The sequence below is a fragment of the Xyrauchen texanus genome, chromosome 33 (assembly GCF_025860055.1).
Source record: "Xyrauchen texanus isolate HMW12.3.18 chromosome 33, RBS_HiC_50CHRs, whole genome shotgun sequence".
Lineage (NCBI taxonomy): Eukaryota > Metazoa > Chordata > Actinopteri > Cypriniformes > Catostomidae > Xyrauchen > Xyrauchen texanus.
The window spans coordinates 360464-385438 of NC_068308.1; the positions used below are offsets into that span (position 1 = coordinate 360464).

Here is a 24975-nt window from a genome sequence, read left to right on the forward strand (position 1 = left end):
CAACAACTCCCATAGACTTCTAATGAAAGATATCAAAGGGATATCTCCGGATAGAAGTGTCATAGAAACACAAGGGTGGTCTCGTTTGACTCGGGGCAGCAAACAGCCAATCATGAATCACCTCAACACTTCCTAGCCCCTCCCTAGCAACCATTGTCGAGCACCTTAACAACCAAAATCCATAGAGGGATATCTTCCATTCTGAATGTCACAGAGGCATGGGAGTTGGTTTATATCATTCATACTGACAAGCAGCCTTTGGAGTTTCATGATTGGCAGCTATCAAGCCACTCCCTAGCAACTAAACAGAGTACCCTAGCAACCGTTTAGCAATAACTATATCTCTGCACCAGAAAATCAGAGAGACTTCTGGGTTCATTTATTTCAATCAGGATGGCAAGGAGACTTGATAAGTATCACTATGGTAACTGCCTAGAAACCACATGGGGTTACCCTAGCAACCGAGTAACAAATCACATATCTCTGCACCAGAAAATCAGAGAGACTTCTGGGTTGATTTATTTCAATCAGGATGGCAAGGAGACTTGATAAGTATCACTATGGTAACTGCCTAGCAACCACATGGGGTTACCTTAGCAACCGAGTAACAAATCAAATATCTCTGCATCAGAAAAACGTAGAGACTTCCAGATTGAATTATTTCAATCAGGATGGCAAAGAGACTTCATTAGTATCACTATGGTAACTGCCTAGCAACCAGATGTGGTTACCCTAGCAACCGAGTAACAAATCACATATCTCTGCACCAGAAAATCAGAGAGACTTTTGGGTTGATTTATTTCAATCAGGATGGCAAGGAGACTTGATAAGTATCACTATGGTAACTGCCTAGCAACCACATGGGGTTACCTTAGCAACCGAGTAACAAATCACATATCTCTGCATCAGAAAAACGTAGAGACTTCCGGATTGACTTATTTCAATCAGGATGGCAAGGACACTTCATTAGTATCACTATGGTAACTGCCTAGAAACCAGATGGGGTTACCCTAGCAACCGAGTAACAAATCAAATATCTATGCACCAGAAAATCATAGAGACTTCTGGGTTGGTTTATTTCAATAAGGATGTCAAGAACACTTGATAAGTATCACTATGGTGACTGCCTAACAACCAGATGGGGTTACCCTAGCAACCGAGTAACAAATCACATATCTCTGCAACAGAAAATCGTAGAGACGTCTGGGTTGATTTATTTCAATCAGGATGGCAAGAAGACTTGATAAGTATCACTATGGTAACTGCCTAGCAACCATATGGGGTTACCCTAGCAACCGAGTAACAAATCACAAATCTCTGCAACAGAACAACATAAAGACTTCTGGCTTTGTTCTTGGGACTCAGGGTAGCAAGGATCAATCAATCAATCAATCAATCAATCCATCTATCTATCTATCTGAGGGTCAATATCTATCTATCTATCTATCTATCTATCTATCTATCTATCTATCTATCTATCTATCTATCTATCTATCTGAGGGTAAATATCTATCTATCTATCTCTCTATCTATCTGAGTTTCTGTCTATCTATCTATCTATCTATCTATCTATCTATCTATCTATCTAGCAACTAATTTAAACTTTAAACTACTTTAAACTAATTTAAACTAAACTAATTTAAACTATAAACTACTTTAAACTAATTTAAACTTCAAACTAATTTAAACTACAAACTAATTTATACTTCAAACTAATTTAAACTACAAACTAATTGAAACTATAAACTACTTTAAACTTTAAAATAATTTAAACTAATTTAAACTTCAAACTACTTTAAACTTCTTCAAACTTTCTGGTCCAAACTTTCACAAGCCAACTTAAAGTTTGTCTCGACGAACTTTTTTTTCTAGTTAAGTTGGCTTGTGAAAGCCAACTTACTGAAATCCTATTTAAACTTATTATTAGTGGTGCTTGCAAAGCATCACTATTGTAATCTCACATACTTATTATTTTTATTTTTATTTTTATTTTTATATCTCTTAACAAAACTTCGGCACCTAACTCGTCCCGCACCGTTTGGCGTAGACCCACGAATGAGGTGTCAAATCGAACGGCCTATTGAGGACACGTGTGCTATGACTTTTATAAGCGATCGGAGTACGGTATTTGCCCCAGGGGCAAAAAAGCGGCCGAAAAATCCCATAGACTTAACATTGACACAAACTTTGACGCGTCACAGCTCCAAGCGAGGATTTCGTGAGAAACGTGTGATTTGCCACATTTGAAGAGGCTGGCAGGCTCTGTAAGAGCATACCTCAATATGGGGTAAAAGTTGCACCCCTGGGGGCAGGAGCTGCCCAAAAATGCCCCAATTGACTTATAATGGTGTAGGACGGCCCATGAAATGAAAAGGCATAGGGATTTGTATTGAACATAGCTCTGGATCACAGTGTCATAGAGACGAGGGGGTGGGCTCATTTTACTCAGACGACCAATCAGTCTCTCAGGATCATTGTGAAGCTATCAAGCCACGCCCTAGCAACCATTAAGAGCACCTTAGCAACAAGTCCCATAGACTTCTATTGAAACAGATCAAAGGGATATCTCCGGATAGAAGTGTCATAGAAACACAAGGGTGGTCTCGTTTGACTCGGGACAGCAAACAGCCAATCATGCATCAAATCAACACTTCCTAGCCCCTCCCTAGCAACCATTGTCGAGCACCTTAACAACCAAAATCCATAGAGGGATATCTTCCATTCTGAATGTCACAGAGGCATGGGAGTTGGTTTATATCATTCATACTGACAAGCAGCCTTTGGAGATTCATGATTGGCAGCTGCCAAGCCACTCCCTAGCAACTAAACAGAGTACCCTAGCAACCGTTTAGCAGTAACTATATCTCTGCACCAGAAAATCAGAGAGACTTCTGGGTTGATTTATTTCAATCAGGATGGCAAGGAGACTTGATTAGTATCACTATGGTAACTGCCTAGCAACCAGATGTGGTTACCCTAGCAACCGAGAAACAAATCACATATCTCGGCACCAGAAAAGAGTACAGACTTCCGGGTTGATTTATTTCAATCAGGATGGCAAGGAGACTTGATTAGTATCACTATGGTAACTGCCTAGCAACCAGATGGGGTTACCCTAGCAACCGAGTAACAAATCACATATCTCTGCATCAGAAAAACGTAGAGACTTCCGGGTTGACTTATTTCAATCAGGATGGCAAGGAGACTTGATTAGTATCACTATGGTAACTGCCTAGCAACCAGATGGGGTTACCCTAGCAACCGAGTAACAAATCACATATCTCTGCATCAGAAAAACATAGAGACTTCCGGGTTGACTTATTCCAATCAGGATGGCAAGGAGACTTGATTAGTATCACTATGGTAACTGCCTAGCAACCAGATGGGGTTACCCTAGCAACCGAGTAACAAATCACATATCTCTGCATCACAAAAACGTAGAGACTTCCGGGTTGACTTATTTCAATCAGCGATGGCAAGGAGACTTGATTAGTATCACTATGATAACTGCCTAGCAACCAGATGGGGTTACCCTAGCAACCGAGTAACAAATCACATATCTCTGCATCAGAAAAACATAGAGACTTCGGGTTGACTTATTTCAATCAGGATGGCAAGGAGACTTCATTAGTATCACTATGGTAACTGCCTAGCAACCAGATGGGGTTACCCTAGCAACCGAGTAACAAATCACATATCTCTGCATCAGAAAAACATAGAGACTTCCGGGTTGACTTATTTCAATCAGGATGGCAAGGACACTTGATTAGTATCACTATGCTAACTGCCTAGCAACCAGATGGGGTTACCCTAGCAACCGAGTAACAAATCACATATCTCTGCACCAGAAAACACTACAGACTTCCGGGTTGACTTATTTCACTCAGGATGGAAAGGAGCCATGTATTGTATTACCTTGGTAACTGCATAGCAACCACATGGGCTTTCCCTAGCAACCGAGTAACAAATCACATATTTCTGCACCAGAAAATCGTACAGACTTCTGGGTTGGTTTATTTATGACCATAATTTTTGTTCTTTTCCAGTTACAACATGCTGTTTGACGAGTTTTGCCACGGCAAGCACCACTCACATTTTCTTCAGGAAATGTACCTATCTAGTTATTATTATTATTCTGAGACTAAAATTACCAAGACTAACTCCTCCTAGAGCTTTTAAGCTACAGGCACCAAACTCGGCACAGACCTTCAGACTAATCCCGAATAGTGTGCTATATCTTTTCTAACTGATCGAACTTACGGTTTTCCTAAAAATGATGATCAAACTCGGAAAAAACTCCCATTGATTTAACATTGCGGAATGTTCAGAAATTCAAATTCCAACTGACATTTTCACACACACAGACAAAAAGGGCCTGTCAGCCCTGCATCTCTCCCTCTCTCTCTCCCTCAGAGGATTTCTTTTATCAAGCAGCCAAAAAGTAATGACCTAAAATCTTCCTAGCCACACGCTAAAACATGCTAAAAACGTGCTAGCATCTATCTGAGGGTCAATGTCTATCTATCTATCTATCTATCTATCTATCTATCTATCTATCTATCTATCTATCTGAGGGTAAATATCTATCTCTCTCTCTCTATCTATCTATATCTATCTCTCTATATATCTAAGGGTAAATATCTATCTATCTATCTATCTATCTATCTATCTATCTATCTATCTAGCAACTAAGTTAAACTTTTTTAACACTACACTGTAGAACTGGCTCATTAGAGTCATTCATTTGGGAATCAGACTAAACTGGTCACACTGTATGTTTCACATTGTAGATTCAAAAGAACTGGCTCATTAGAGTCATTAATTTGGGAATCAGACTACACTGGTCACACTGTATGTTTCACATTGTAGATTCAAAAGAACTGGATCATTAGAGTCATTCATTTGGGAATCAGACTACACTGGTCACACTGTATGTTTCACACTGTAGATTCAAAAGAACCGGCTCATTAGAGTCATTAATTTGGGAATCAGACTACACTGGTCACACTGTATGTTTCACACTGTAGAGTCAAAAGAACCGGCTCATTAGAGTCATTAATTTGGGAACACACAAAGACAAAAAGGGCCTGTCAGCCCTGCATCTCTCCCTCTCTCTCTCCCTCATTGCATAGGGATTTTGTATTGAACATAGCTCTGGATCACAGTGTCATAGAGACAAGGGGCGGGCTCATTTTACTCAGACGACCAATCAGTCTCTCGGGATCATTGTGAAGCTATCAAGCCACGCCCTAGCAACAATTTAAAGCACCTTAGCAACAACTCCCATAGACTTCTAATGAAAGATATCAAAGGGATATCTCCGGATAGAAGTGTCATAGAAACACAAGGGTGGTCTCGTTTGACTCGGGGCAGCAAACAGCCAATCATGAATCACCTCAACACTTCCTAGCCCCTCCCTAGCAACCATTGTCGAGCACCTTAACAACCAAAATCCATAGAGGGATATCTTCCATTCTGAATGTCACAGAGGCATGGGAGTTGGTTTATATCATTCATACTGACAAGCAGCCTTTGGAGTTTCATGATTGGCAGCTGTCAAGCCACTCCCTAGCAACTAAACAGAGTACTCTAGCAACCGTTTAGCAATAACTATATCTCTGCACCAGAAAATCAGAGAGACTTCTGGGTTCATTTATTTCAATCAGGATGGCAAGGAGACTTGATAAGTATCACTATGGTAACTGCCTAGCAACCACATGGGGTTACCCTAGCAACCGAGTAACAAATCACATATCTCTGCACCAGAAAATCAGAGAGACTTCTGGGTTGATTTATTTCAATCAGGATGGCAAGGAGACTTGATAAGTATCACTATGGTAACTGCCTAGCAACCACATGGGGTTACCTTAGCAACCGAGTAACAAATCACATATCTCTGCATCAGAAAAACGTAGAGACTTCCGGATTGACTTATTTCAATCAGGATGGCAAAGAGACTTCATTAGTATCACCATGGTAACTGCCTAGCAACCAGATGTGGTTACCCTAGCAACCAAGTAACAAATCACATATCTCTGCACCAGATAATCGTAGAGACTTCTGGGTTGATTTATTTCAATCAGGATGTCAAGGAGACTTGATAAATATCACTATGGTAACTGCCTAGCAACCACATTGGGTTACCCTAGCAACCGAGTAACAAATCACATATCTCTGGACCAGAAAATCGTAGAGACTTCTGGGTTGGTTTATTTCAATCAGGATGTCAAGAAGACTTGATAAGTATCACTATGGTGACTGCCTAACAACCAGATGGGGTTACCCTAGCAACCGAGTAACAAATCACATATCTCTGCACCAGAAAATCAGAGAGACTTCTGGGTTGATTTATTTCAATCAGGATGGCAAGGAGACTTGATAAGTATCACTATGGTAACTGCCTAGCAACCACATGGGGTTACCTTAGCAACCGAGTAACAAATCACATATCTATGCATCAGAAAAACGTAGAGACTTCCGGATTGACTTATTTCAATCAGGATGGCAAGGACACTTCATTAGTATTACTATGGTAACTGCCTACCAACCAGATGGGGTTACCCTAGCAACCGAGTAACAAATCAAATATCTATGCACCAGAAAATCATAGAGACTTCTGGGTTGATTTATTTCAATCAGGATGTCAAGGAGACTTGATAAGTATCACTATGGTAACTGCCTAGCAACCACATTGGGTTACCCTAGCAACCGAGTATCAAATCACATATCTCTGGACCAGAAAATCGTAGAGACTTCTGGGTTGGTTTATTTCAATCAGGATGTCAAGAACACTTGATAAGTTTCACTATGGTGACTGCCTAACAACCAGATGGGGTTACCCTAGCAACCGAGTAACAAATCATATATCTCTGCAACAGAAAATCGTAGAGACGTCTAGGTTGATTTATTTCAATCAGGATGGCAAGAAGACTTGATAAGTATCACTATGGTAACTGCCTAGCAACCATATGGGGTTACCCTAGCAACCGAGTAACAAATCACATATCTCTGCAACAGAACAACATAAAGACTTCTGGCTTTGTTCATGGGACTCAGGGTAGCAAGGATCAATCAATCAATCCATCCATCCATCCATCCATCCATCCATCTATCTATCTGAGGGTCAATATCTATCTATCTATCTATCTATCTATCTATCTGTCTCTCTGTCTGTCTGTTGTCTATCTATCTATCTGAGGGTCAATGTCTATCTATCTATCTATCTATCTATCTATCTATCTGAGGGTAAATATCTATCTATCTATCTCTTTATCTATCTGAGTGTCTGTCTGTCTATCTATCTATCTATCTATCTATCTAGCAACTAAGTTAAACTTTAAACTACTTTAAACTAATTTAAACTAAACTAATTTAAACTATAAACTACTTTAAACTATAAACTACTTTAAACTAATTTAAACTTCAAACTAATTTAAACTACAAACTAATTTAAACTTCAAACTAATTTAAACTATAAACAAATTTAAAATTCAAACTACTTTAAACTTCTTCAAACTTTCTGGTCCAAACTTTCACAAGCCAACTTAAAGTTTGTCTCGACGAACTTTTTTTTCTAGTTTGGATTTAAGTTGGTATAAAGTTATAATAAGCAACTTACCTTTCTATATGTTTTCTTTGAACATGTCGGTAGAAATTTGAAGTTGTGCCAGAAACATCAGAAAGAGTTGTTTTGCAAAATTTGCAATCCGCAGAGTGCTTCTTTTTACCGGATGTCTTGCAAATAAATTCTCTATGATTTTCGTAAGCAAAACAAATTATTGCTGACTTTGAAGACATCGTCCTACGCATTGATATCCACACTGTGTGAGGTGTGTGTGTTTTGTCTGCAAGCATAAGATGATGCTACTGCTGCCTGCCGGTGTGGTGCAGTAAAATGACAGGCGGGGAGACATTAAATAATTTTAAGACAATTAAAAATTTTATGCTGGTTTTATTGTTACACATGACGCGGACTCGATGCGTACTCGGAATATTTCCCGAGTCCAAAATGTCCAAGTCCGTGTCAAGTCCGAGTCCAAATTCATCTGAGTGCGTGACAAGTCCGAGTTCATAAAAAATTGGACTCGAGTCCGAGTCCAAGTTCGAGTACCCCAACTCTACTGCTCGGCCGTATTGTTTGTGTGACTGTAGAGCGTGTGTTTTGTATCGCTCTCAGGTGTGGAGTAACCGCATAAGCTGATTGTTAATGGATAGCACTGGCATGCAGTGTGTTTCCTTTCGAGTGTTTCATGGCAGGGTTGTGTGACGGGTGTTCATGAGCTGTGCCATCTTGGTCACTGATGCTCTCGTGCAAATTCCCGCTGCTGGAGTGGAAAGTTTGTGTTCGTAATAAATAATACATTTTCATGACTTTTGCAGCACTGCCACCCAAAGTACAGTTATCCTAGAGTTTCATTTTTATTTAGAACTAACTTTGTGTTAATGTTCCCCTTCAAATGGCTTATTCCAGCTCTTACAAAGTTAAAAGGCCTACAGGATTCTATTAGCAGAATAACATTTGATATGTATGCACTCTCCATCCATGCGTGCACTTAAAAAAAAATGTCCTAGACTAAATGTACGGGTCACTGCTGTATTTGACCATATTCCAGAGTTAAATATCAGACAATGGTAACAGGCCTAATTATTGAATCCTCATTTGTGTTTTTAGCTTACAGATTTATTGTACGTCTATTTTAAACTTAGATACGTTTTATTGCATTCTTTGAGACAGACAATTATAATAATTAAGGTTCTTTCAATACCCACAGCTTTCACTTAAATGTATGCCATTTTTCTGTGTATTTTAAAAAAAATTGGGTTTCTAACTGCATATTCATTAATTATTTTCACAAATATTTACATATAATTGCATTAAAAATGTAATCAACACAATTACAGAGGTATAGAATGATGATTTGTGAGTTTTCACTGCTTGACAAATTAAGTGGCCATTCCTTTTCCGTGGGTTAGTAACAAAGTTCTCAATGTCAAGATAAGGTGCACCTGGCGCCGGCTGCAGAAGGCTGAAATCCAGCAAGCAATGGGCAAGTGAAGGGTGTGTTTGTATAAGTGTGTGCTTTGTGGAAGTCAGGAACAATCCAAAGAGAGTTTGTTGAAGCCGGTGTGTTGGGACGCAAAGCCCAGATGATATTGTCCCCGAGACGCAGGCAGAGACAGAGATCCACATGAACTGGGCACAGAACTGGCAAGGGTGACCGCAAGCAGGAAGGTAATGGCACCTCTACAGAGGGGCAACCAACAGACACACGAGCATGCTCCAACTACACAAGAGAGCACAGTTAACGTGATAGTGAACAATAAATGGGCAAATAACGAGGTGATATGAGCTGGCACAAATGTTAGAACCACAAGAAATAGTTGTTTGTTGGTAACCAGCTGCTAATTTATGCTTTAGAATACTGCATGTTTGCCCATAGAATAATTAGTCAACTTATTTTATGTCCTACATTAATTTAGAGTCTGTTTAAACAGTTGTGCATATGAATAATGAATTACAAGCCTAAATGACTTCTGTGCTCATATTAAAATCTATTTAAATCTATCTTAACACCTAATGCCATGAATTACATTTGTTAATTTAATTTAAAGCTGTTTTATGGATAAATACAAATGGTAAATAACTTCATTACAATATAATCTTTAGATCTACATATTTTTCAATAAATAATTCTATAAAATTATTAGCACAATCATTTTATTAATCAGTTAGCGAAATTTTTTAAATGACAATTAAAAGTTGATTTTTGATTGATTGATTCTCTGAATGGCGATTCATGAGACTGTCAACACATATAGACAACATTATGCAAAGACATCGAAGATGCTAAATTGCGAACAGATTTTTAAATATTGAACGGTGTTGCCATGGTGATTCGTTAAATGAATGGCAAAAATAGGCAAACAAGTGTCTCATATCTTCTGCGTGCATTGTGTGATTTAGATTAAAATTTAGTTTTTAATCTAAAGTTTTCTTGGGGGCTAATCACATGGATGTGGCTATTGTGGGTCACGGTCATAGCGCCACCAACTGGCAGCAGGAAGTGCGGCACTTACAACAGACTTTGAAAAAGTTCTCTTATATTTACCCAAATTGCTTAAATTGTTTAGACACTGCTGATGGAACATTTTGTGAAGTTGTAGTCAAACTGGAATGGTGGCATATATCTATTACTCGTTGTATGATTAGGGTCCATTGATGTTGAGTTGTTGCTTTGTCCATCATGCATTGTTTTCCGAAAGCCAACGGGTGGATCTAGACCCATGGTGCTTGGGCCCATCATCGCTGCTTGCAGATATATTTCTCTTTTATTCTCCTATTCAGTGTGGGAAAAATGAGCTTTTACTTGTCCTACACATTTGGTGAATTTGAACAGGAGCCAGATACTTGTGCAGAAAATCATTAGTAAACAGATTTGATGATGTACGGGATTGAGAATGCCTACACACATCTGTAAATTCAACCAAACACAATCAGTATACTGAATGCATTCAGGCAGGTTCAGTGATGCTTCACATTATCACTACTACAGATACTAAACAGAGACACACCCATTAAACACTTGGATAATAAAAACAAACTTTTCTGTTCATTTTCTTTGATGGTTCGGTGTTGAAAAAGGTTGTGCATATGAACTGACATCACTTCTGCAACAGCTGTGACATATATATTTTTTTAAGTCTGTAGTTTTGACTGCACCGAACAGCTAAGCAATTTGCATAAATACATACTGTATGACTAAATAAGACGCAATAAAATGTGCTTTCACAAATGTAGCTGGTTTATGTTTCAGAGAGCAGTGTACCTGAACTATGCCCAGAACTGTTCAGAACTGAACCACGGATCACTTCTGATGACTGCTGAGGCTGTTTATGCCAACTGCTTTATGCCAACTTTATGCCAGCAAGTTTAGCATAAAGTGGCGGTCTCATAGACATTCTGTGGGCAGTAAACTTGCAAGGAGACAAGAGGCCATTTTTTTTAATGGATGTCTATGGAGGAGATGCTTCAGTACACTGAATCTCACCACTTAATTTATTGACCTTCAACACATTTTACACTAAACAATCCTTTTGAAATGAACTATGTGTTGAGTTTACTTCAGTAAAATTGCTATTTTATAAGCAATGTCACGGACAATTGTGCGACAGGTAGGTGTCAGTTTACAGCTATTCCCATTCATTTGTATGGGATTCGCAATCTGTGACTTACTGTCGTAGCACACTAGTTGACTTATTTGTCAAAAGCTCACCTATGGTAAAAGCACAGATGTTGTTATCATAGTATAAAAGATCTCTGCAGTTGCACACTCCGCTAAGTGTTGTTCAACTCACAACAGAGTTTTGCGTAGAGGGTCAGACTAAAGACTTAAACATAATACATGCTAACATGAAACTGGAGTGACATAATACCAAAAGGGACTACTGGCATGGAGCAAACTCCACTGACAGGAATTACATTAATAACGTGACAACCAGAAGTTCATCCAACTAGAAAAGTAGTCCCACCTGAAAGTTGACAATTTAGACAACTTTCAGCTCAAATAATATACGTGTAATCCTTCCGTTAAGCGCTTTAACAAAAATGTTAGCTTCATATTTATGCTTTTAAACTCTCTGGATTTGCATTACAGAGAAGAAGAAAAAAATCCCCATCACCATTTTCAAAATCGGCAAGGGAAGTTTCTGCTGACTGAACCTCGACCCCTTGATTTTGAGCGAGGGAGCAAGCCAACACAGATGTACGCTTCAGGCTCCATATCCCATAATGCAACTCAATTGTGACGAATGTGTGTTGTGAAAGGCGCTATACAAATAAAAATAACTTGACACTTAAAGGAGTAGTTAAGGAAAATTCTCTTATCATTTACTCATCCTCATGTCATCCCAAATATGCATCACATTCTTTCTTCTGCTGAACACAAATTAAGATATTTTAAAGAATATTTCAGCTCTTTAGGTCCTCACAATGCATATGCCTTTCCATACAGAAATGTGATATATGGCAATTAATATATATATATATATATATATATATATATATATATATATATATATATATATATATATATATATATATAAAACTATAGTTAACATATTTCAGGGCATATACACTCACTTAGCACTTTATTAGATACACTATGGTCCTAATAAAGCGCCGATGTGATCTTCAACTGTGGTAGCTCATTATATAATCACATGAATAAGTAGATGTTCCAATGTTCCTAATAAAGAGTGAGTGTAGGTAGACTACGTAGCCAATTCAAATTCTTTTATAATTGGTAAATACATGTTACATATATGAAAACCACAGCCGTCATATTTGTGACCATCAAAGGGAGGAAACAATGTTGGTGAATGGAAAAACGCCAATAAAACAATATCAAGAAAACCCTCAAAAAACGCTTTTAATTCATGCCAAGTCCCAGGAAAGGTGTATACAGGTCTGAGGTCAGTACAAATATTGCCAAATTGTAATTTTGAGGACATTTAAATATGTTTTATCCACGATTTACCTCCGTATGCAGCGAGTCTGACGTGTGACCGGCGAGTGCACACACCTACCGGTACGTCACAGTTAATATCTCTCATTCAGAAGTTACACATGTTTTTGTGTTGTTTGTGTTAGATTTGGTCAACATTACAAAACATCTGTTTTAACTCATGACGAATACACAGAAAACACCCGAGGCATATTAGTGTTTTACATATTAGTCTGGTGCTGTGAATAAAGTCTGTGCTTCATAATCTTTTGAGTGTTGTTTATTGACTGACTTTATATACTTTAAATATGTACTATAGATTGACATTATAGTGCTTTTTATTTATTACAATGTGTTACAGTTATGACACATTTTATACAGTCTGGGTTTTATGAATAACATCATCCTATGCAAATTTCCAGTTTAACTGAATTTGAATTGATGATGTTATAAATATAATTGACAGATAACTGACTTGTCTAAATAAATGAACAAAGGCCCACAAGTGTTTTTTTTATCTGTCCCCCTTCATTGCTGCTTGTTTTAGCCAATAATTAAGACATGTCACTTAAAAGATAACACATTATTGAAATAAAAATTACATTTAGGCTCTTGTAATTAAACAACAGTATCAACATTTCCTGATTTAGAAATAGATACAAAATTTAAGCCAGCTTTTGAAGGAATATGACATTTTGGTCACAAACATGGCGGTGCGGTCACACAGTGACATCACATGAAACCGGTTAGGCCACAGTTTTCCTGAGCAACCAACTGGGCAGCGCCATGATGATTCTAATTGCCCGTTTTCAGTTTCTGGTCTCGAGACACAATGTAATGCTGACTGAAAGGAGTGATCTAGAAACCCTTAAACCATTTAAGTGTTATTTTGAGTAAAAAAGTATTCCATGCTTAATTTGTGCTGTTGTTGGCTGTCATAACAACTCAAATTAGTTAATGATATCATCGTAACAAACCTCGGACCATCACTTCATGTCATGTACATCCTCAAGTGAGGCACTGTAAAAAAAACAAAAATCTCAAAAGTGTCATCTCGACTATTTCGGCACTATAGAGTCACATGTTTTTTGACAACTTCTACAAATGCAATCCTTAACCCGCTAAGAATAAACACTGATGCAGGTAAAAACACTGGAGACCGGAAATTGAAATCAGACGAACCGTGCAGTGCTTCTGGATTCAAGAAAAAGGTGAATAGGCCTACTTTTTATGTAAATATTGTGATATATAACATTTCTGTAAAAGGGTTTAACCTGAATGCTATGTAAATATCAAATGGAATTTAAATGTAATTAAAAAAATGAATAAATAAATTGATAAAGCTGAACCCTGATATGGCAATCTGCCTCACTTCAAAAGTCACTGCAGCTCAGGATAATCTCTGATAAAGGATTTGTGCTCTGGTGCCATCAGCCAAACAGTGTTGTCATGATGTTAATTTACCACAGTCATGTAAGGTTTAAACAAGGAGAACCAAACACACACTAAATTCAAACTAAAAGCTTTATTTAAGGGGTAAACATACTCAAAATACAAAACAACCCATGAGATGTAAAACTGTAACAGAAAACTAGTCAGAGAACTACAAACTAGAAAAACAAACAGAAAACAAGACTGACTGTAAACACACAACTGACCAAGCCAGGAACACGAGGAGTCTAGGACACAAGAGCAATGATCCAACACCGACAGAGTAAACAAAGGGAATATAAAGGGGCAGAAATCAAGAGGGCAAATGAGAAGGGCAGGTGGAGAAATGAACAGAGGATAAGAGAAACGAGGGGGCGGGGCACATGTAGAGACAACATAACAGACATAATGACAGAGAGGAAACAACAGAACATATGTGCCAGGACCCAGACAAAAAAGAATAAACAAGAAACCATACCGAAGGCAGGATCCTGACAGGTCATGTGCAGATCACATACTTCCAAAAATATAGAAGTAAAATATAATCATTTACACATAAGTTCTCTAGGTTTATTCTGCAATATTGAAACATTATATCATACATATCCTTACATCGTTAATTTTAAAGCGTTTGATTCTTTTTGTATTTATTGTCTATGCAAATTGAACCATAACATTGTGCCAATTCTGAGTCAATCGTTTCAATCAGGTGTGTCTGTTCAGTGAAGGTGTGTGTAATATGAACATTTTGGGAAACAAATATCACATAAAGCCATCTGGACACTAACCAATCACATTTCACCATAATTACCAATGCACACAAGCTGTTTATATGTCTGTTGTCATTTTTCAAGCCACTGGACGTTCTTGTCAAACCTATGGTGTGTCTCATATATTGTGTGCAGATGCGTAACTGACTTTGTGTTGTGATTGATTTATTACATTGGAAAGGCAAAGGAGCCAAAGAAAACAAATCTCGGTCCATAGACGCCTCGAAAAACATATTGATGAATACCAGAGCTGGGCTCTCATTGAAATGGTGTAAATTGGGCAGAACAAGACAGATGTGTTGCTGTAAATGAGACGAGCGCTGGTCACAGTGTGCGTCTTGTAGCAGAGATTAGAACTCGTCCTCCCGCACGGCCCATCAACATGAAGAGGACAGAGCTCAGCACTGACAGTGAGACCGGAAGGTAAACATAATTTGATGTGATTTCAAGCTATTTCCAGACTAGTCATTACTAGGAGGCACAAATTCAAATATAGTTCAAAAACAGTCATGTCCATATAGTTTCTTGATTGGTTCAGGGCATGTCACAAGTTCTTTGGCTTGCAAGTGCAAATGAACAACATGTGGTTCCTCATACAAACGCAAAGCACTCTGTGTTCACTTTATTTACACTAGCATAATTTCAAATATACAGTGCATCCGGAAAGTATTCACAGCGTTTCACTTTTTCCACATTTTGTTATGTTACAGCCTTATTCCAAAATGTATTACATTTATTATTTTACTCAAAATTCTACAAACAATACCCCATAATGACAACGTGAAAGTAGTTTGTTTGAAATCTTTGCAAATTTATTAAAAAAATAAAAAAAATTAAAATCACATGTGCATAAATATTCACAGCCTTTGCTCAATACTTTGTTGAAGCATCTTTGGCACCAATTACAGCCTCAAGTCTTTTTTGTATGATGCTTCAAGCTTGGCACACCTATTTTTGGGCAGTTTCTCCCATTCTTCTTGCAGGACCTCTCAAGCTCCATCAGGTTGGATGAGGAGCATCAGTGCACAGCCATTTTCAGATCTCTCCAGAGATGTTCAATCAGCTTCAAGTCTGGGCTCTGGCTGGGCCACTCAAGGACATTCACAGAGTTGTCCCGTAGCCGTTCCTTTGTTATCTTGACTGTGTGCTTAGGGTCATTGTCCTGTTGGAAGTTGAACCTTCGCCCCAGTCTGAGGTCTAGAGCGCTCTGGAGAAGGTTTTTATCAAGGATGTCTCTGTACATTGCTGCATTCATCTTTCCCTTGTTCCGGACTAGTCTCCCAGTTCCTGCTGTTGAAAAACATCCCCACAGCATGATGCTGCCACCACCATGCTTCACTGTAGGGATGGTATTGACCAGGTGATGAGCGGTCCCTAGTTTCCTCCAGACATGACGCTTAACATTCAGGCCAAAGTGTTCAATCTTTTTTTCATCAGACCAAAGAATTTTGTTTCTCATGGGCTGAGAGTCCTTCAGGTGCCAGTTGGCAAACTCCAGGATGGCTGTCATGTGCCTTTTACTGAGGAGTGGCTTCCGTCTGGCCACTCTACCATACAGGCCTGATTGGTGGAGTGCTGCAGAAATGGTTGTTCTTCTGGAAGGTTCTCCTCTCTCCACAGAGAAACGCTGGAGCTCTGTCAGAGTGACCATCGGGTTCTTGGTCACCTCCCTGACTAAGGTCCTTCTCCCCGATTGCTCAGTTTGGTCGGGCGGCCAGCTCTAGGAAGAGTCCTGGTGGTTCCAAACTTTTTCCATTTACGGATGGAGGCCACTGTGCTCATTGGGACCTTCAATGCTGAATACATTTTCTGTACCCTTCCCCAGATCTGTGCCTCGATACAATCCTGTCTCGGAGGTCTACAGACAATTCTTTGGACTTCATGGCTTGGTTTGTGCTCTCACATGGACTGTTAACTATGAGACCTTATATAGACAGGTGTGTGCATTTTCAAATCATGTCCAATCAACTGAATTTACCACAGGTGGACTCCAATCAAGTTGTAGAAACATCTCAAGGATGATCAGTGGAAACAGGAAGCACCTGAGCTCAATTTTGAAGGTCATGGCAAAGGCTGTGAACATTTACTGTATGTACATGTGATTTTTTTTTTTTAATGTATTATTTTTTTTTAATGAATTTGTGAATTTTATGAATTTGCAAAGATTTCAAACAAACTTCTTTCACGTTGTCATTATGGGGTATTGTTTGTAGAATTTTGAGGAAAATAATGAATTTAATCCATTTTGGAATAAGGCTGTAAAATAAAAACATTTGGAAAAAGTGAAGTGCTGTGAATACTTTCCGGATTCACTGTATTTGCATATATCTGAGAATGTATTTGCACGTAAACACAAAGCATGCAAGTGAAATCATGTGAATGTACTCTGTTTGGATTCAGCGCATTGACTAGTGGCAAAACGAACTGACTAAAAAAGTACTGTAGTCTAAACTAGGTTTACTGTAGATATCTATTTTTAAAATAAATTTTATTAAATGATTAAAGCTGCGCTACAGAACTTTTACGTGAGATTCTTTGCTTTGCCTGTGATCATGTCTTTCACCTGCAGAGCCAGAGTCATAATGTGCTATTTCCATGTAGATATTGTGTTATTTGTTTAACATTTAGGTAAAAAACACTCGTATTTACAATTTTAAACGTAGTGCTTTTCTGACACTTCACTCAAAGTGATTACATAGAGAACAAACATCCACCAGTTACCAGTATATTTAAATATGATTAGTCAAGTGTTTAAGCTTCTATTTATTTTTGTATCCTACTACACTTCTAATTTTAAGAAGTGAAACTCGTGATATGGCTGATATGAGTTTCTCCAAGTCGGAACACGCAACAGCCGGTACATATTTTCTGGACTTCCAGACATGACATAAATGTCAAATGTAAAATACGAAAAGACGTATTTTGTCCTAAATACAACCCAGAATGATCAAAATACAAATAATTTTTGTTGGCTTACCGTAGTGAATCAGGGTAAGGCAAGGACAGGGTTTTTTTATGTACTCACCCAATAATTAAATTTTGTTAATTGTAAACCAAAAAATCTTCAATAGTGCCACGCCATCTTTGCTTTTGACATGACAGTCGTGGTACAATAATGAGAGTCATCATTTAGAATAATGGTAAATACAAACTAACTATAAAGTCAAATGTCCAGATGAATTTACAACAATAAATTGTGCTTAATTGTCATGAAAATAATGTCACAATTCACAAAATCTTGGACCTCAAAAAATAGTCTTAATTTTGTAACGCAAAATCTAATTTTGATTTTGGGGTGAAATGTGACCTGGACATGTTTTCTTCACTTTACTATAATTCAGACAGTACTTTATTTACCCCTCATTATAAAAGACGTATTATAATGATAAATGTTAACAGATATATTGACGTTTCTATTAAAGGGTCACAGCACTCATTTCAAGAGGAGAATGTACTTGTTTGAACATGCACAAACTTATTTAAACGATGCCAAACATGTCGATACATAGCACACCTTTCCTTTTTAACACAATTAACTGAAGCATAAGAAACAGATGGAAAAAAGAAAGTTTTAAGACAAAAACTTCCAGAAAGTTTGTGGCGTCTCTTCCAGCTGTGAAGCACATAATGAGCTCCTCTCACTGGTGACATTTGTACAATCCAACTGGATCAACCTTTAGAAATTCCTGGCAAAAAAGTTGTGGACCGTAAATTACAGAGAGAGTCTTTTCATCCTTCTCAGGGAGCTTTTTAAACATGACTTTTCCTTTTCACAAAATGTATCACTCCCTGATGTTCTGTACTCCCACCACACATCTTTCAATAACGCCTTCATCAAATTGACTGCCATAATTCATTTTTAAACTCCCATTAACTGTGAAATCACGCAAACCAATGCTGTTTAAAGTCTGGCACAGTAGCAGATGTGTTTTTCGTTCTGTCAGTCTTTGCGTCAGGTGATGCTCTCTTGTGATCACGCTACGAGTTTGTTGTATCTGTGGAGTTTTGCAAAGCATGTCTGTGGTTTGCATGTTTCTCGTCTCAGCCAGCTTTTGTGTGTGATGCCTGGGGCAAACAAATCTTTCAGTGAAATGTTTCTTCTATATCAATGTAAACAGGAAAAAGTTTTACTATTTTTAATCACCTTTGTAACAAATCATTTTTTGAAAGTACATACACTAACGTTCAAATTGACTGAACGATATTGATGCTTCTTTTCACCTCGGATTCATTAAATCGATCGAGAACACTACCTCAAATAAATCAATCAAATCAAATCACTTTCATTGTCACTCAACCATATACACAAGTGTAACAGTGGTTGAAAGTCTTGTGTGCAGTTCTGAGCAACATAGCTGTCATTACAGTGATGAAACATACACCAATTTACAATAAACTGATCTGATTTACACAACACAATTTACATATCTAATATACACATATTACACACAACACAATATTCAGTATACAATACACATAATATAGATTACACACACAATACATTTTTTCATAAAGTGGATATAAATAAACAGTAGGTTGTATTGTACTGTATTGACATTCAGGCTGTCGGTTGATAGTCAGTTGCCAGTGTGTTGTTAAGAGAGAATATAATTTATGACAGTCCAGTGTAAGATTAATAAACTTGCTTTGGCCATTTTAATTTGGTTTTAAAATGGCCAAAAAGAAACAAATCTCTGTAGAAATGTATCAGTCTATTGTTATTTTGAGAGATAAAGACTATTCCATCCACTACCAATTTAAAAGAAAAAGTGAACTGGATTTGACCAAGACAGAGAGGGAAGTGGACGGCCCAGATGTACAACAACAAGACCATCAGCATCTCTAGTTTTTAAATCGGTGTATAAGAGAAAATATATTTTGTAAATGCATTTTCAACATTTTAATTACCTTTTTACCTTCACTATAATTCTAAAATAATTAGCAAAATGCTATTTGAAATAGTAATAGATAGAATAAAGCATGTCACATGTAAACTTTCTAAAAGTATTTGCAAATCCAAAAGGGTTGTCTGCCATCAAAATGTAACTTTCAGGTTTCTTCTCCTAACAATGCACATCGAGCTGCATGTATTTTTAACTTCTCTGTATGTATAAATTGACAATTTTAGTAGTGTAATTGGCAGCTCAAGTTTTGAAATTGAATCCAGATGGCATTCACTGAAATTCAGTGTGCAGTGTTACCCTTCTGTCACCTACTCAACGTTGTGTTGATGTTGTGACACTATTGGTCACCCTTGGGAGACCCACACACCTCTGATCTTTGCGAAAAGGCCAATGAGAGTTGGTGAGTGGAATTCGCATGCCACTCCCCTGGACATACGGGTATAAAAGGAGCTAGAATGCAAGCACTCATTCAGATTTCTTCTTCGGAGAGAGCGGTTGTGTTCAGTGAGCTGAATTACTCTGCTGATCCATTCACCTCTCAGACTCTGTGAAGCTGTTGGATTTTATGGCGCATTACAGCGGTTCTACCCTTCTTGCACTGGCGTTGTGCAGAGAAGGCCCCTGGGCTCTTCAGCAGCAAAAGAGCATATTTACTTAATTTAAGAAGAATCTATTTCTTTCTAAAAGAGTGGCACCTATGAAAGCGTGTTTTTCCAGATGTCTTTTCATTTGTGTATTATTCCTGGTTGCGGTCACTATCTCTCCGCTTCTTATGGCCACGATCGCTCATTGTGAGAACATGACCATGGCTACGTTGTGGTCGCGGCTTACTTTTGTCAGAGGGAAAGACACTCCAGCAGATTCCCCCCTCGGTCCTTCTACCTACGGGTATTAGCACTGGGGGCAATTTGGGGGACCTCAATGGTCAGGAAAACCCCCACGGACCTCCCATTCCCCAGCATGCTAGTATGCCCCAGTCGAGTTCTGGGATGAGACTGCAGGCCCATCTCCGGGTGAGTTCGCGGTCTCGTTTGGGGTTTGTGAAGAGGATAAGTTGATGAGTGGAATCCTCCGCTCCCCCAAACCTTCTTGGCTCGACGATTGGTTCCTGGGGCCAAAGCACCGCTCACGGCCACGCTCCATCCCCGTTCCTTTCTTCCCGGAGGTGCATGAGGAGCTTACGCGATCATGGCAGACAGGCTCCTCCGCTCTCACTACCCTCGACAGTGGGGCGGCCAGGGGGTACTCGGCGAATCCTCAGGTGGGTCAGGCGGTTGCAGTGCACTTGTGCCCGTAGGTCTACGGTGGCCTGAGGCTAATGCCTACGCAGGCTTAGGCCTGCGGTGTTGCTGGAAGGCCGCCTCCACCCTGCATGCCATGGCTCTTCTGCAGGTTCGCCAAGGTGACACCATCAGAGACTTTGCCTGGCAGTTGACGACGGTGAGGAAGCAGATGGTGGCTATCCAACACATCCTTCCCCAGTGCAGCTCAAGACCTCACAACTTGTCTGCTCGTCACCAAGGGCATCCCCCTGCGGAAAAACAAAGGAAACTGATGCCACCCATCTCACGGCCGGCCGCCAAGAACCCGAGAGAGGCTTCAAACAACCCAGGAATTCGGGAACATGCATTATGGGAGCTGGTAAGAATCCTTGAATCCTTGTTTCCCCACTTCCTGGTCATATAGTTGGTGGTCACGGCCGTCTTTATTACGACTAGCAGTCACCATTTCATTTCGGCAGGTTCGGCGTCCTGGAGGTGGGCCTCCTGCCCCCACGCGCCCAGCTGTGGTCAAATTCTACCTCCCATGTGAGGGTCTCCACGGATCATGAGGACGATTTTCCTTCTCCCATCCCAGACTGCTCAGGGGGTGGCAAATGAGGGAGGTAAGTGCTTTGATGTCCCTGGACCTGGCACGGCCACGAATGGCACCTCAGGCTCCGCCCCGTTGCTAGGCCCCAACCGCCGGTACATCCGACGCTATTGTCCCCTTGGTCCCCCAAACGCGGAGCTTGGGGGCATGGCTCGTGCTCCCCAACCCGTCGCGGTGGCTGATCAGGACCATCCGACTCGGCTATGTGATTCAGTTCACCAGGCCCCCCCAAGTTCAATGGCATCCACATCACTTTGGTGAAAGACGAGAACACTGATGCCTTGTGTGCGGAAATCGTCTCCCTAATACAGAAGTATGTGATAGAGCCTATTCCTTCAGCAAGAGATGAAGGGGTTTTACAACCCCTACTTCATCGTACCCAAAAAAGGCGGTGAGTTGCAGCCAATCTTGGACCTGCGAGTTATGAACCGGGCCTTGCAAAGACTCCAGTTCAAGATGCTGATGCAAAAAATGCATTTTAGCGAGCATCCGGCATCAAGATTGGCTCGTGGCGGTATACCTGAAGGATGCGTACGTCCATGTCTTTTACCTCGACACAGACCCTTCCTGTGGTTTGCTTTCGAGAGCTTGGCATACCAGTTGTCTGTCCTGGTCACCTCGTTCCTTTACAGAGGTTGCAGAGGCAGCCCTAGCCCCGTTAAGGGAAGTGGGCATCTGCATTCTCATCTATCTTGATGACTGGCTGATCCTAGCTCACTCGTGAGACTTGTTGTGTGCATGCAGGAACCTGATGCTCAGGCACCTCAGCCGACTGGGGCTTTGGGTCAACTGGGAAAAGATCAAGCTGCTCGTGAATATGTGTGTGAATGGGTGAATGAGATGCAGTGTAAAGCACTTTGAATACCGCTAAGGTTAAAAAGGCGCTATATAAGTGTAGACCATTTACCACATTACCATATGGCATCCTCAGCTGCAGTCATGCCGCTCGGGTTGATGCATATGAGACCGCTTCGGCACTTGCTTCAGACGCGAGATGGGCATGACACCACGGCGCACACCGCATGCTCGTCATGCAGGTCAGTCGCAGTCTGTTCAGGACCGACCTAGCATTTCTACGGGCTGGATTTCCCCTAGAGCAAATCTCCAGGCATGTCGTGGTTATGTTGCCGCTACCTCGGCACATCACAATGCAGTAGATGGTAAGTATTATGGAAGCACGACTTGGTCGTCAGGTTCCTGATAGGTTCCTGAGAGGCGTAAGTTAACCCCCGATCACGCCTCATCCACTCGTGGGACCTCTCTGAGGTCCTTTGGGGCCTATGGGGAGCTCCATTTGAGCCTCTAGAGTCAGCTGAGCTTAAGGCACTCTCTTTGAAGACTGCCCTCCTGACAGCGCTCACTTCCATTAAGAGGGGAGGGGACCTGCAGGCATTCTCTGTCAGTGAAACATGCCTGGAGTTTGGTCCGGGTTATTCTCTTGTGATCCTGACCACCTCGACCATGCTGTGTGACCATGGTTCCCACGACCCCATTTAGGAATCATGTGGTAAACCTGCAAACACTACCCCAGGAGGAGGCAGACCCTGCCTTGGAGTTGCCGTGTCCGGTGCGTGCTATACTTGGATTGCATGTAGAGTTCGCACGCTCTGAGCAGCTCTTTGTCTGCATTGGTGGACTGCGGAAAAGGAGTGCTGTCACCAAACAGAGGAAAGCCCACTGGGTCATTGACGTCATCTCTATGGCATATTATAAGTTTTACCCGTTGGTAAACTGCGCCTTCCTTGGGGGGAGGTTACGTGCAGCCTAGTCGCTGGCTACGTAACAGTTCAGTTAGTCTGGGCATTTTGTATAGGGACCCCTAGTGCCACTACATCGACACAACATCAAGTGAGTGAGAGAAGGGGAACATCTCTGTAACTGTCGTAACCTCTGTTCTTTGATGGAGGGAACAAGACATTGCGTCCCTCCTACCATAACACTGAACTACCCGCTGAAATTGCCAGGACCTTGTCTCGGCTACTCAGTACAAAACCTGAATGAGTGCTTGCATTCCAGCTCCTTTTAATACCCTTATGTCCGGGGGAGTGGCATGCAAATTCCACTCGCCAATTCTCATTGGCCTTTTCTTAAATATCAGAGGTGTGTTGGGCTCCCAAGGGCGACCCCTAGTGTCACTACATCAACACAACATCTCGTTCCCTCCATCAGGGAACAGAGGTTACGACAGTAACCGAGACATTTCACATAAAATGTCACATCACGTACTGTAGTATTTATAGCTTCCTTTCAGGTGTTAATTCTTCTGTCTTGTTCCGAGTGTACAGGTAACACTTCTGTGGGTCTGTAGACATGTCTGTCTGCTGCTGTTCATTCTGTAATGTTGTTGTATATTTAATACTTAAATTTGTTATATATGTATGGGCCTGAACAGAAAATAATTAGGTTGCTTTGTTTACCCTTTAAAAATTTGGTAGTATAAGCCACATATAAAACCACAAAATTAACCATTACTATTACTAAAACCAAGTTACCCTATGGATACTACAGTAATGGTTTATTGTATCAAAACCTTAGTTACTGCCAAAAAGAAAGAAAATCATGGTTACTATGGTTAATACCAGTGGTGGCCTGTGCATAATAAGTCTAGGCCTTCAGTGCGATTCATGCCATTAAGAAAACACAGTTTCACAATTAATAAGACACCCTATGACCATCATACATTATGTGTCAGTCAACTAATAATACCAATTGACATTTTAAAAACATGTCCACGCACAAAAGCAGAACCAAGGAGGTCTAATTCCAAGAAAAATTTCTCTAATAATATTTGAGTTTAAAATGTTTATACATTTGCAATAACTTTTGTTTCGTCAGGGTACATGTTTACTTCTAAAAACTTGATCTGACACTGAATGCTCAAGCAGACTAATTTACACTTAGAAAACTCCTGATGCAAAAAGCACTTACCAATTTACTTGAAGTGAAAATCAGCCCTCATTTCCTGTATAATTAATCACGATCATGCAGAACATGTCAGGTTTCTAAATCCATATGGATCTCTTTCTCAATGGCGATTCCAGCAGTGATGACAGCCGACTCATTAGCTTCACTTTCAAATTACAAACATCACTTAAAGCATGATTGCGTCACTCAAGGCCAGCTAGGAGGCCTGGACTGGGACATATCCTACAGACCACACCCACCAAGAACAAATAAATCAATCTGATTGGCTAATGAATCTGACAGTCTGACTATAGATTGCCTATTCACTGCAGTGTTGAGGGATTCTGTGGAATTCTGAAGGCCTGATGGGGTGGAGCTCGGACTCACGCACTGCTTCAGCTAAGGAGCTCGCTTTGGACATGTGATTTGTGAAACAGTTGTCACATTATTGCTTGTAAGCATCGAGGAATAAATTCTGTTTGGATGAAATTTTTGTTTTTTGCTATTCGTTTGTAGATGAATTGGGAGTGGAAAGCAGCTGAAACTAAATACATAGGCAAAAAGGTCAATTAGAATGAAAGGAAGAAAAAA

At 40.0% G+C, this 24975-nt stretch overlaps 2 protein-coding genes across 4 annotated transcripts in view; both read left to right on the top strand.

Moving 5' to 3' along the window:
* Positions 1–24975, top strand: part of raraa (retinoic acid receptor, alpha a) — a 406433-nt gene that overhangs the window by 32699 nt on the left and 348759 nt on the right. The gene's annotated exons all lie outside the window — the stretch shown is intronic.
* The window catches only part of LOC127627191 (uncharacterized), a 46182-nt gene continuing 42192 nt past the window's right edge, over positions 20986–24975 (top strand). Inside the window, exons 1-2 of the mRNA XM_052103470.1 lie at positions 20986–21249; positions 23012–23206. Coding sequence (XP_051959430.1) covers positions 20986–21249; positions 23012–23206 — 459 coding nt within the window. The remainder of the gene's footprint in view (positions 21250–23011; positions 23207–24975) is intronic.